Source organism: Pezoporus wallicus, unplaced genomic scaffold (genome assembly GCF_028554395.1).
Source record: "Pezoporus wallicus isolate ANWC-B61680 ecotype Strahan unplaced genomic scaffold, APGP_CSIRO_Pwel_v1 contig_7904, whole genome shotgun sequence".
Lineage (NCBI taxonomy): Eukaryota > Metazoa > Chordata > Aves > Psittaciformes > Psittacidae > Pezoporus > Pezoporus wallicus.
The window spans coordinates 496,646-509,794 of NW_026639904.1; the positions used below are offsets into that span (position 1 = coordinate 496,646).

General features: G+C 40.0%; 1 protein-coding gene across 2 annotated transcripts; it reads right to left on the bottom strand.

Annotated features, from left to right (window-relative positions):
* Positions 1 to 258: 258 nt before the first annotated feature.
* Positions 259 to 7,512, bottom strand: MMAA (metabolism of cobalamin associated A). Of its 2 annotated transcripts, XM_057416734.1 has the most exons (7): positions 7,485 to 7,512; positions 6,058 to 6,530; positions 4,870 to 4,992; positions 3,314 to 3,484; positions 2,931 to 3,016; positions 2,201 to 2,350; positions 259 to 614 (listed from the first exon to the last, which is right to left on the bottom strand). In XM_057416734.1, the coding sequence occupies exons 2-7, from the start codon at positions 6,473 to 6,475 to the stop codon at positions 327 to 329; spliced, it is 1,236 nt and encodes a 411-aa protein (XP_057272717.1). In that variant the 5' UTR covers positions 6,476 to 6,530; positions 7,485 to 7,512; the 3' UTR covers positions 259 to 326. The 2 variants fall into 2 exon arrangements, with proteins under 2 accessions (XP_057272717.1, XP_057272716.1); XM_057416733.1 differs by lacking the exon at positions 7,485 to 7,512 and having other exon boundaries at positions 6,058 to 6,656.
* Positions 7,513 to 13,149: the final 5,637 nt, after the last annotated feature.

Here is a 13,149-nt window from a genome sequence, read left to right on the forward strand (position 1 = left end):
GAAACAAAACTCTGCACCTCCACAAACCTTTCTCTCTCACCCTCCCCAAATCACATTTTGACATGGACAGGGATGTTCGATCAGTGGGTCTATGGTGTGTACAAATTAGACTTTAAAATGCATTTTTTTCCAATAAGTCTGTAGTGACTGGATTTGTCATGGTTGTCGTATGTACAAAATCCTACAGTATTTTTCTTGCAGAGTACTGGATAGGTATTCTATTAATGTCTGCTGTAGTAAAACATTTGAATCCACACATACAAAAACTGTATTTAATGTTCATGTTTACATAAAGCGCTTAATAAGAACAAAGTAGAATATAATGCTTAGAGACTATCTTTGAATGCTTTCAGCAGCAGGTCAGCTGCCAGCCCAGGTGACAAGACACCACGAAGAACCTTTTCTTCTAGAAGTGGAATCTTATCCTTGACTGCCAAGTGACTCCGGAAATGTTCCAACATATTTTCTTGGATGAGATTCCACATCCACACTTTCTGCTGCTTCCGTCGCTTGGCAATCAATTCGCCACTTGTGAGTGTGAGGTCACGGAATTCTGTCATTTTATCCCACATATCTGAGATACCTTCTCCAGTTTTGGCAGAGATGCGCATTACCTGTTCGATTCAGAAGAATTTTTAAAGGCAAGTAACTACTGGGTTTGAGGTTTCAATTACTGCAGCAAGTATGATTGTATGAAAATTAAGAAATGCATAGGTCAAGCTTACTTCAGTACCCTCCATGAAGCTATAAGCAGCTTTGTGCTGCTTACTTTTTTTAAAGGTCTCAGAGTTGGAATTCTACCAACTGTAAGGGGACCCCAAAATTTGCAGCATTTGGGGTAAATAGGCCTTGTTCAACTGCTTGTATAGTAAGAATATTTTTAAACAGTTCTTTAGCTAAAAGTTATAGTGGTGCTGTTTTACTTCAATGTAGACTTAATTACGTATTCTGGTAGATATTTCCTGGCAGCTAGTCTTTTGCACTTAAACTATTCCAGAAAGGATGTATTCAGACTATGTTTTGGGTTTTGCATATGCATTCTATACTAGGAATTTATTCTGCCAAAAATATTTCAGACATCCAACATGATCCTTTAAATGGAATAGTTAGGTTTGGGGGTTTTTGTTTGTGGCGGGATGTTTTTTGTTGTTGTTTTTGTTTAAAGCGTCTCTCTGTCTTTCCCCAATCTAATGGATAGCATACAGACCCTACATATCAATATTTTCTTTCTTTCAGTTTTCAGACACTGCAATCACTGAAAGAAATTTCTGATAACCTGTTTAATTCACTTGTCTCAAACAGTTATTTTGGCTCACATTTATCACGTAAGCTCTCCTCAGATCTAGAAATAAAAATTACAAAATGATGACTAGCCTTCAAGCAGCCCTGCTGATTTAAACTTAATTCAATAGGTCAATTTTAATACCAGGGTAGGGTGTGTGTATAAGCATATATATATATATACACCCTGTCTATAAAGGGTCCTTTATACACACACGTCTAAATAAAATGAGAGAGTATGTGTGTGCTTATTTTATATACACAGACTAAAAATTAGTACTGAATCTTTTCCTCTATACTTTACCATAACCTTTTGATAGACTGAATACTGCATTAAAGCTAAAGGCCCACAGGATGATAATTCCAATAATCTAGACACTGCATACAGAAGTAGATGAGGTCCTTGTCCCAAAACTTTCATTATGTGTGAAATAATAAAAAAATAAAATTAAAGCAATAAAGAAAGCACATGAACACATGAAAGAACAAAATAATCATGAGCTTCAGAGTTATAAAAGAGGGAGAAATAGCTTATGGGACATTTTAAGATATGTACAGTTTATAAAAAGCAAGACAAGCTTGTACCACTATGATGTTACCAGTAGGTCTGCTGTAGCTCAGGACATAAATCATAGGGAGCAGGACTGGCTTTGAACAGTGTTTCATATAGTGTACCCTGAGACCAGAGGTGAAACAGAAACAGCAGCAATCAACTCTAGCATGGTGTAAACAACAGAACTAAAATTTTGATCAAAGAGCCCAGGGAGACTAGTATAGCTAGATGAGAGGACAACAATCCTAACTCATTCAGCACTGGGAGGGGGGAGGGGAGGAAAGAGGGGAACAAACAACCCACCACCATCATACAAAACAAAACCACACCCAAAATCCCACATAAACCATAACAAAGGACACAAACCTTTGGTCTCCAAACCTTTGAACGTCTGCGAAGCAGCTTCATAGCACTAACGTACTCAGCTTGTATTCTTCGTGCAGGCACAACTAAATCACCATCGGCTTTATTTATAGCAACTAGATCTGCCATCTCAATTATACCTCGTTTGATACCCTAAATGCAACAGGGAGAGAAATCATGAATACCCAGAAGGACTGTGACATGCTAATTTATCACAAAAAGCATGTCAAAATGCTTTATTTCTTTCTAGTGGCTCTTACTGACTTTTTTATACGTGTATGAGCTAGTCATGCAAGAGTAGCACCAATGGCCTCTGCTGTTACTAGTTATTACTCTATTTTGACGCAAGAACCCTAGACATGGATATTGGAGTTTACATGATAACCTATTTCACAGGTAGAGACTTTAGTTTAACCAAAACATGACCAAGTTTGAAAACGTATTTATACTGATTTCTGTTTTCCTGCACTACAAAGCCACCCTCCAATATATAACTAGTAAATATGCCAAAATAAGTCAGAGTATCGTAATTTTACAGCCTAACACTTCCAAAATCAGGGGCTGATATCAGATCCTAACTGTGAAACTTGGTAAAACACTGAAAAGATTTCAGTAGTTGCAGTGTAACTTACAGAACACTATTGGCTATGGACTTTCTGCACAGATACATTCTGGGTTTAAGTTTCTCTTTCTAGTCCCTGGCAATACATAAATAAGAGCAACTGAAAAGTACCTGTAATTCATCTCCACCTGCAGGTGGTAGCAGCAATATAAACATATCAACCATATCAGCCACAGCAAATTCTGACTGTCCCACACCTAAAAATTAAATCCAGAGTTCACCATTTATTCCAAGCTTTCAGTCACATTAATGACAGTAACCATGACAGGTCCCAGTACTGCACCACTAACAAATCCCACTAACAAAACAGAGACAACAGGAAACACAACAATTTTTACAAAACATACAGGACTAGAAAATTGACAGAACGGGCATTAATTTTCAACTAGTTATCATGTACAAAAGCATCAGCAAAATCAAGGATGGAAGTACAGACCTAGTAACACACCTTCTTTAGAGATCACAATAGGCTAATTGAAACCCTAAACACATACCTACTGTTTCTACAAGAACAACATTGTAGCCACCTCCTTCACACAGCAGAATGGCTTCATTTGTGGTCCTTGTTACACCTCCGAGAGTTCCTCTGGTTGGAGATGGTCTGATGTATGCATTCATGTCTCTTGACAGCTCAGTCATTCGTGTTTTATCACCCAAGAGAGAACCTTAAACATGTAACATTGAATGATTTTAAAAAGCACAAGACAGCTAAACTTTCCCCTCTCCATCCCCCAGTAAATGAGAAGAGACTGATCTCTTGGACAAAGTCAGTCAAATAATATCCCAGTAATAGTTGCTCAAGACTTTGTTGAGGACTACGAAGTTACTGCCTGGTTCTTCTGCTAGCAGAAGGGTGCTGGAAGGGTGCTAGCAGTCCTTGCTGCTACTAAATACGAAGAATTTATTCTAGGTCAGAAGGAACCTGAAAGGCTTTTTGAGGTCTATACACAGCAGGCCACACAAGTAAATCTTTGCTGTTTCTCTCCAAAGGGACAAGCGTCTACCTTATGATTCTGATACGTCTTGATGATGTAGTTATGTTTTTAAGAAGGCTGACATGCATCCCTGCCTTCCTTCTATTCATCCAAACTTTAAATGGGATTCAGTGAGATCTCCACATATGATGTACATTCCAAAAGATGAGAGATGCTCAATTCTTTGAATTGGCGCAGTTTTGCTATCATATTTTGCTATTGCAAAATGCATCTTGACTGTACACATTCAAGAACATTGCCTCAGCTACAGGTCACTGCAATGCTGAAGGTTTTTTTTTTTAATTCATAAACGTTGCAGCATCTTCTGTAACAGTGGAGAAGCTGGAAAAAGGAATGATGTTTCCAAGCAGCTGCCCATTAGAAAAAGATCAAAATCAAGGCTTTATTATTTATGTCAGAGAGACCATTAATTAAAGCATGTTTAGCCTATAATTTCCCTACAATTTTTTATTTAAGGGTGACAGATTACAGTCACACAACTTTGAAGAATTGTATATTTAGAAAAAAAAAGTAACTGTACAAGTCAGACAAATGGTCAATGATACTGCACAGGAGACTTAGAAACTAGTAGAGTCAACAGAAATCCAAAAATGCTTATTGAGAAAAACTAATGAATGTTCTAAAATCCAACCTGATCAACATGTCTGGATTGTAGCATCCTCTAAGTAGTTTTAAATTAGCACATGCTTCCCGCACAGTGATCAGCATTGCCACTGCTGAAATTCAAGCAGAAATGAGTGCCCTTCTACTCCTCCATTCATGGGAAAATAGATATATAAATGCAGCTAGAGAAAGAAAACCATGGCTATCTAAAGTTTCAGACCAGAAGTTGTAAAGGCAACATTCGGAGACTGGAAGAGAGGAACCCAGACAAAATAGGATAACAATACACATTTCGCAATTTCATATCACATGGGGAAAAAAAGAAAACTTGATCCAACATTTTTAATATTTTACTTTTAAAGGCCCCAAATTTCCCTCCATTTGACCCAAAGAGAGACTCCTACAGTTGAAAAGATAATAGAAACCTGGCACAAGCTTTAGTTTACACTCACCACCACTTGTACTAGAGGAAGGGTCTACAGCCAGCACAGACACTTTGTATTTTCTTTCCGTAAGCATCTTCCCAAAGCATTCTATGAAAGTCGATTTCCCAGCACCAGGGGGACCAGATAACCCTAAATAATTATATTAGAAAGAAAAAAAAAACATTTTGTTAATCAAATAAATACATCACACAAAAACAACATCTAAGTTGATAACAATTCATACTTTAACACAGTATCACAACAAAGGTAAATGGACACTACACCACAACTAAGCAGTTGTAATTTGACTTGAAATACATTACCTTGGTCCTCGCAACACAGCAGTACTCACTTCACCACCTCTCATCCTACCCATACCAACATAACATTCCAGTTTTTGGCTATACTTCCTCCCCTCCAAGTAAGTTTATTTATATTGATCTTTCCTTCTGAACTTCAAAAACATCTTATCCTAAGTAGCGATTTTTACTGTTTCTAAAAGAAGCACTCTAAAAGCAAAAGCCCTTACCCTGAAGAGCTGTTATTTCAAAACATGAGGGAACTTACTTGCATGTCAAAGCATGCAAAACAAGATTGACCACTCACTCCCATGATTTCTCACTCCCATGCCCAATTTCTTGCTCTTACTACCTTTGCACACACAGAAGAGATGACAACTGGCCATGGTATAATTCAGTCACCCATCTCTTTGCAAGGGCAAAGTATTTTATAGTTTGCAAGAGAACCAATTCAAGACTCCTCAGCTGTAAAGCAAGCTGCTTTAAAGTAAGGCTATAAAACAGGAAGGAACATGTTTTTCCTTCTGTAGACTGAAACAGGGATTCAGGAAGTATTCGAGAAAACACCTTCTTCAGGTAAAGGCCAGGTCTGCTGAAATACATCCTGCACTAAGTGTATATAACAGCTGTATCTATCTGATAACTACCTAATATATCAGTTTGTAATAGTTATAAAAAATAAGGCAAATAACATCCCCCCAAGAAGCAAAGGTAATTTACAGAACTTTTCAAAAGCATTTCCCAGCTCAGTCCATAATTCTACTGGACAGCTGAAGCGATCTAGATCGGTTACAAACAACCAGAAGCCAACAATCCAAGACTACAGACCATGATGCTTAAAGAACAATAGTGATAATGGAACGTGAGGACTCTAATCCCACCAAAGCAACTACCAGACAGATGTAAAAGGACTAACCCACTCTAAAGGCAAGTGGCTTTCCTTGATTTAACTTTTCTTGTTCCCTGTGGTAGGATAATACCTTCTGAAGGAGCACCTGTGCTATTTTCTTCTTCCTGCTCTGAGTTGATTCTATAAGTGTAATGGATTCTGCTAAACAGGCTCTATGACCCTGGATTAGTCCACTGTAAAGTCTGTCTACAAGTCTGTGTTCTCCATTAGAAAGTTCCTCTACTTGCTGGTTAGGGGCCACCTGCTGACTCAGCTCTCTCCTCAAACTGTTTGACGAAGATACCCATTTTGTTTGATAGTGCTGTGCTGGCGTAAGAGATTCAATGCACAGGAAATCCACTCTGGAAGTGAAATGAAAGTTCGGGAAGTAAGCTCTTCTAAAGAAACAACGAGGGAATCTCAGCAGCAAAGATGGGATCTTCATCTTGTTTGGAATTAAAAGTACCAGAGATACCAGTTCAATTCTGTTTGTAGACACCCTAAAGAGAAAGAAGCACATTTTTACTTCCTTCAAAGCACTTAGAAAAACTCAAATGAAACATGAGTACACAGGCAGTCATCCACTTTTATTTTATCCGTACTTACTGTTTTAAACAAGATAAGATAGTTCCCTCTTTCTATTGAAAATACAGAACAAAAAGAAGTTTTCAAATCCTGTATAGAATTTATCATACTTAAGAAATTATTTTTATAAGCAAGCAGATAAATAAAAAGCACTCTTAAACAAGACAGCCTCTAAAAGCACACAGTACCCTAAAAAAACATGTACAAGCCAACTCTTATGCTTACTGAAATTACTGTATACCTTACTTTTGCTGCTGCAAAAGCTTTAAAACAATTACACAAGACGAGCTTTTTGCACCTTATTTCCAGAAAAATAGTTAAAAAGACATGCAATACACAAGAACAAAAGATCACAGAATGGTTTGGGTTGGAAGGGACCTTAAAGATCATCCTGTTCGAACCCCCTGCCATGGGCAGGGGCACCTTCCACTAAACCAGGTTGCTCAAAGCCCCATCCAGCCTGGCCTTGAACACTGTCAGGGATGGGGCAGCCACAGCTTCTCTGGGCAACCCGTGCCAGTGTCTCATCGCCCTCATAGTAAAGACTTTCTTCCTAATGTCTAACCTAAATATCCCCTCTTCCAGTTTAAAGCCATCTAACTTTCTCCTGTCACTACACGCCCATGTAAAAAGTCCTTTTCCAGCTTTCTTGTTGGCCCCTTTAGGCACTGGAGCTGCTCTAAGGTCTTCCCGGAGCCTTCTCTTCTCCAGGCTGAACAACCCCAGCAGCTCTCTCAGCCTGTCTTCACAGGAGAGGTGCTCCAGCCCCCTGAGTATCTTCGCGGCTGAAACCTGCCAGATGCCCGCCACAATACAGCACACCAGGCACCACCACCGCCACCGCTCTCGCTGGGCCTGCCCTGATGTACCTCAGCACCGCTGAACGCCTGTCGCTCGGCCTACTCAGAGGCCCTCCAGGGTAGCGGACCGCTGTCTCACAAAGTTCCTCTCCGAATCCCCTGGGGACACGGGGCGGGTGCGGGACGGTCCTCCTCACCCGAGGAAACCGCTAAGGAAACCTCAACACCGTCCTGCCTCTCAGAGACCCCCCGCGGGCACCTACCGGCTGCCGCCCCGCCCCGCCCCGGGGAAGTGACGTCCTCCCGGTGAGCCGGAACCGCGCTCGCACAGGGAAAGGAACTCCCTCCGCCGCTGCCATGCTGGCTGCTTGCGCTGAGGCTGCCCTCCCCGGTCGCGCTTTGTGTTGCTGTGGCCGTGAGGCGGCTCCTCGCTAGAGGCTGACGGATCCCGCGCCCCGCAACGGGGTCCGGCGGGACAGCCTTCCTGATGTCAGGAGCATGTCCTTCACCCTCCCTGCCTCCAGGGATGCGCCTTCAGTCAGAACGGAGGGTACTGTGGGACCAGAGAGCCACCTGCTTGATAGCTTGTACCAAGGCAGAATGTCAGCGGCTGACTGACATAAATTGGATGTTGAGAGAGACACACCCCCTACTCTGTACAGGAGACAGTGCCCAATGTTGCAGCATGCCCTAAGCAAGTCCTTCCACATCAAACTCTGCTGAAACCTCAGTTTAGTCTCAAAGGGTGACCCTAAACCCTAATCCAACACCTTGGCTATCTCAGAAACCAGCTAATAAACCCAGTCAGGGCAAAAATAAACTTTGAAGGAATGCTAAAGATCAAAGACACTATAGGAACACAACAGTGACAACCAAATACCTCTCTTTGGAGGTACACTTCAAACTCAAATCTGATCATTGCATGAGTACACAAACTTATGTGCCAGTAGAATACCAATTTATTTGACCTGTCCTTATGAGGAAGGATGTTGCAAATGATCATTTTGCTCCTGGTCTGAAATCTTAAAAATACCCACTTTAAATTTGTGCATGACAATTTACTATTCCCTGATTTCATTTCAGGTTGCAGGAAGGTGGAAGAAATGCTTAAACCCGACCTCCAAATATGTTTATTAAATCACACTTCAGTTTTCATTTTGCTAAGTTAAACAAACCTGAATTTTAAAAATTCCTTTCGTGAAATGTTGATTTTTGTTGTTGTTGTTGTTATTTCTCTAGTCACCCTACCACCACTTTTGTACATGTGTTTATTTCCAGTAAATAGGAATGCACATAACTGGCTGCTGAACCTTACAGTGATACTAGCACTTTTCTAGAATGCATCAGACTTATTCACAGTCCTAGCAGATCAGCAGTGCAACTGGTGGACTGTATAAAATCACAAAAGTTTTGTTCCTAACTGCTGAATGCATGATTTATTCTCATTCCTATTATTCTGGTCCACACGATTATCATAGACAGAGAATTGAACAATCTGCTCTTCAGAGCTTCTCAGCTCTGCAATTTTGTGTCCCATCAGCATCTGATGAAACCGCAGCAGAAAGAGACAAGGATCCTCCTTTCAAAACAGCCTTATGTAACTCTTTTTGTTTAACCAGATCTTTATTCTTCAGAGTTAGCATGTATCACTATCATCTCTTCCTTAAATAAGTTTTCCCAGGTTCCACGATTCAAATGCTGCGCGTAAACCTAGGTAGCACATCCCTGCTATTTTAATAACAGCACCACCAAGAAAAAACTGCATTTGCTATGATTTCATCACAGATCATTGATCCTGCATTTTATTCCATTTTGTATGCTTTCATCTTGAATACTTTTGTCATTGACCTTATCACAAGAACTAGATGAATGTGTACATAAAATTGCACATTTTGTCAGTGCTGAAGAGGACAGTGGATTGTTCAGTTCTCTGTCTATGATAATCTTGTGGACTGGAATAATAGGAATGAGATTAAATTGTGCATTCAGCAATTAAGAACAAAACTTCTGCTATTTTATACAGTTCATCAGTTGCACTACCAATCTGATATGACTGTGCACAAGCACGTAGGTGTTTTAGAGTAGTCTTCCTACAAGAATCATTTTCAAGACCTTACGCACTGGTGAGATGTGGAAATCCAAATTGTTCATGTGACCCCTTTTTTCCCTTTTCCTTTCAACTCCATTATTCAACAAGTTTGCTTTTCTCCATTCAGCAACTACAGTCCCCCATTGTCAGTTATACACCTCTTCTTTCAGTATTCTGTAATAGAGATCATGCAGTTTTCTAGCACTGTGCCCTCTTCTACCATCTCTGATTTTATCTTACTCTAACCTCTTTCAGAATAGGCAGAATATTTCCTTAGAAGTTGGACTATATCTAAAGTCTCTTTAATCTACATTCTGTCACATTATACACTGCTCTTATGCTTCCCCTGCCATTTTTTAGTGTATGTGGCCAAACATATCTTTTTTTGATCTTTATTACACACAGCCCTATGAATTTTGGTCAGACAGAATGTTCTTGTGCTTTCTTATGTTCAACATACAGAGTTCTCTTGGCTTATGTGTTCCTTTACCTGGTCATTATTAATTCACTTAACATTGTGGCTGAGTTGTTCCAGAGCATACTTCAGTAGCTTTTCACATCACCCTCTTTGTTTTTCTCCCTTTTTTAAAAATTGTTCTGGTTTTTTGGTTGGTTGGTTGTTTTTTGTTTTCTGGGGGAAGAGATGTGTTGGTTTGGGTTGTTTGGTTTGAGTGTTTTTTATTTCAAATTTAAGTCATCTTTCATTTTGTTTTCTCTGGGCTTCTTTTCCCCCAGGGGTGTCAGAAGAATAAAAATGTGCATCCCATACTTATTCCATAGCAGTCTGCAAACTTGCCCAAGATTTAAGGAAAATTATCTGATTTAGCCTCCTTGCTGCAAATCTACCTTAGATGTTAAAGAAAATGGTACTGCTGGTTACTCATGAAATGTCAGTTTTACTTCTGAGCCACTGCTAAATCAAGCATAGTGTAAAGTGTGCCATGGAGTAAGGGTGCAGGGAGGCACAAGCCTTCAGACAAAATATGCTATTGAATCCCAATCATAAAATGATAGAAAAGGAGCCTTCTGTAAATTCTCACAGCAGAAACAGTATTAACATTAGCATCTTTGCCAAATTCCACCATGAAAAATTACATTTTGTCTAACTGGCTTTCCCTTGAAGTTTTAGTTGGATTCATTAATTCTTCCTTTCTCTGGCAGCACTCCAATTTCCCTGCTCCATCCACTTCCTTTTTAAGGAGTCCCAAAGTAATCTGTGTGCACATTACTATCACAATGATATTTAATATGTTCATAGACATGGCTATAAGCAATGTGCTGCAAAGGCAGATACAAGACTAACACTTTCTATGATCTAAATGAAATTACAGCAGGACAAATAATCAATGAAATTAAATAAACAGCATCAGCTTGAAATTTACCAGCTTTTCCCTGAACATGTAAAGATATACTTGTATTCCACACTCCTTATTGGTCCTTCTGTCTTTATATTAAAGTGTCTGGCATCCCTACAGTCAATACTGGTTATGGTTACAGAACTATGTAATTTGCATCACTTTCCGGAAGAAGTCATGATTTCTTAGAGATGAGGTTTTATCTCATTGTTTTTTCCTCCCCGGTGAGGATGGAAAAAGTGTTAAAGAAGGCTCTTCCATGCTCCCAAATCCCCTTCTCCATTTATGCCTTATTGCAAAATGAACTTCTCATTCAGGAACACAAATTCCGTGGCAATTTCTATGCTGACTACTCACATCGTACCTGCAGTCTAACACTTGGATGCTTTCACTCTCTCTCTTCTCCTCCAGTATTTCTCCGTTCTGTATTAGTCCACTCTGCTCACTTGCAAATGCAAGTTCTTGGCCAGTATGAGTGAACTAAACTTGTGCGTTTATTGTTATTACAAGCAATCCAAGGAAAAGCCCAAGATATTCCTTAAACTGTATTAGAAATTTGGCTGACATAGCACATACTGACATTCAGCCTCTAAACTCCATCAGGGTCCATCCTGTTGAACACTCTTGCCTGTCCCTCCATCCCCAGGAACCAGCACTGCACCACTTCTCCTTCTGCGGCTATGAGCCATAGCCATTGCCTTCCATTGCACAGGAGAAATGAGCGGTCTCCTCCACTGCATCCTACAATAGCTGACTGGAGCAACAAACAAGTATCCATTTATAGCGAGGGTTAAATCCTACCTGCATATCAGGTTTAGCCAAGATATAGAATAACTACCCTGCGACTGTAGAGCTGAAACTAGAGCAGCAACTGAATGACCATTTGTCCTTTATTTCAGAGGTCAGCCCTCAATTCATTTCAGTTTTCACCCAAGCAGAGAACATTGAACCAATCTCCTCTTTGCAGTGCAACACTAATCATAGAACCATAGAACGGTTTGGGTTGGAAGGGACCTTAAAGATCATCCAGTTCCAACCTCCCGTACTATGGGCAGGGACACCTTCCACTAGACCAGGTTGCTCAAAGCCCCAACCAACCTGGCCTTGAGCACTGCCAGGGATGGGGCAGCCACAGCTTCTCTGGGCAACCTGTGCCAGTGGCTCTCCACTCTCATACTGAAGGGCTTCACAGTATCTAATCTAAATCTACCCGCTTTCAGCTTAAAGCCATCCCCCCTTGTCCTAAGCAAGGTAACTGGTGATTACAGTCTCATTTTCAGTAAAGACCATTGGCGTTTTAAGAACAGTCTTAGCACTTGCTCCATGTGCCTCATTTTAAAAGATAACACCTGAAATAAAAACAATGGAAAGCATATTCACAGATGAAAGTTTGCCCGTTTAAATGCAACATAAACCCAGGCCTCAGGTTTTGCATTTGTGACTCACGCAAGGAAACAGCACAAACGAAACAAATCTCCCCAGAGGCTCATTAACAGCTACACAAACAAGTGTTTGCTGCATACCAGCATTGGAAGGTTTTACTACAAAGTCCAGGACAGAGCAGCAAGTCAGCTTCCTGGCTAGGTCTGGAGACAAAACTACCACAGCTTTGCAGTATCAGCAGCTTACAAAGTGCTGGTGAGGAGCCACAGGGTTGTCAGAGCTGTCTGAGAACCTGGAAAAAGAAATTTGGACTTTGAGCTTTGGCTGAGACCTACAAGAGAGTTATCTGAAGAAAGAGGAGGAAAAATTCATCTTCAGCAATTATAGTTTATATTCATGTAACATTTTTATAAACAACGGAGGTTGAAGTTTCTTCACAAAACCTTATGGCAGTGACTTCAATGGCTTTTAGGTGGTATGAACTGAGCTATGATTGCAAATTAGTAATGGCATCAGCCATTACAGGAAAGTTTTTAGTTGGTATTAACTGAGCTACGATTGCAAATTAGTAATGGCATCAGCCATTACAGGAAAGTTTTCTACTGCTTATGCACAAGTTTTTTAGTTTGTTCATGATGAAATGCCTGATATAAAATGACATAGAGAACAGATTAAAAAATATTTTCTTATAAAAGCAGTTACTCTTTCTGTAAATGTTCACACTTCTTAGAAAAAAATAGAATCACTATATGGGGGAAAAAAACCCACCAAATATTATTTGTATAGTCTGCTGGTTGTAAAAGCAAGTTAAATAACACTCTGCAAGACTGATTCATTGATAGAATTATAAACCTGGAAAGGCAAGTCAATTGCCAGTAAAATACTAACTTTTTTCTCTCAATTAAGA

Bases quoted from the DNA above. Each gene is read 5' to 3' on its own strand.
- MMAA (XM_057416733.1), bottom strand. From the start codon at position 6,550: ATGTGCTTCTTTCTCTTTAGGGTGTCTACAAACAGAATTGAACTGGTA. The intron at 3,485-4,869 runs GTGAGTGTAAAC...TACATGTTTAAG, and splicing joins TTCCTCTAGTACAAGTGGTG to GTTCTCTCTTGGGTGATAAA. The intron at 2,351-2,930 runs GTACTTTTCAGT...TGTTGCATTTAG, and splicing joins CAGGTGGAGATGAATTACAG to GGTATCAAACGAGGTATAAT.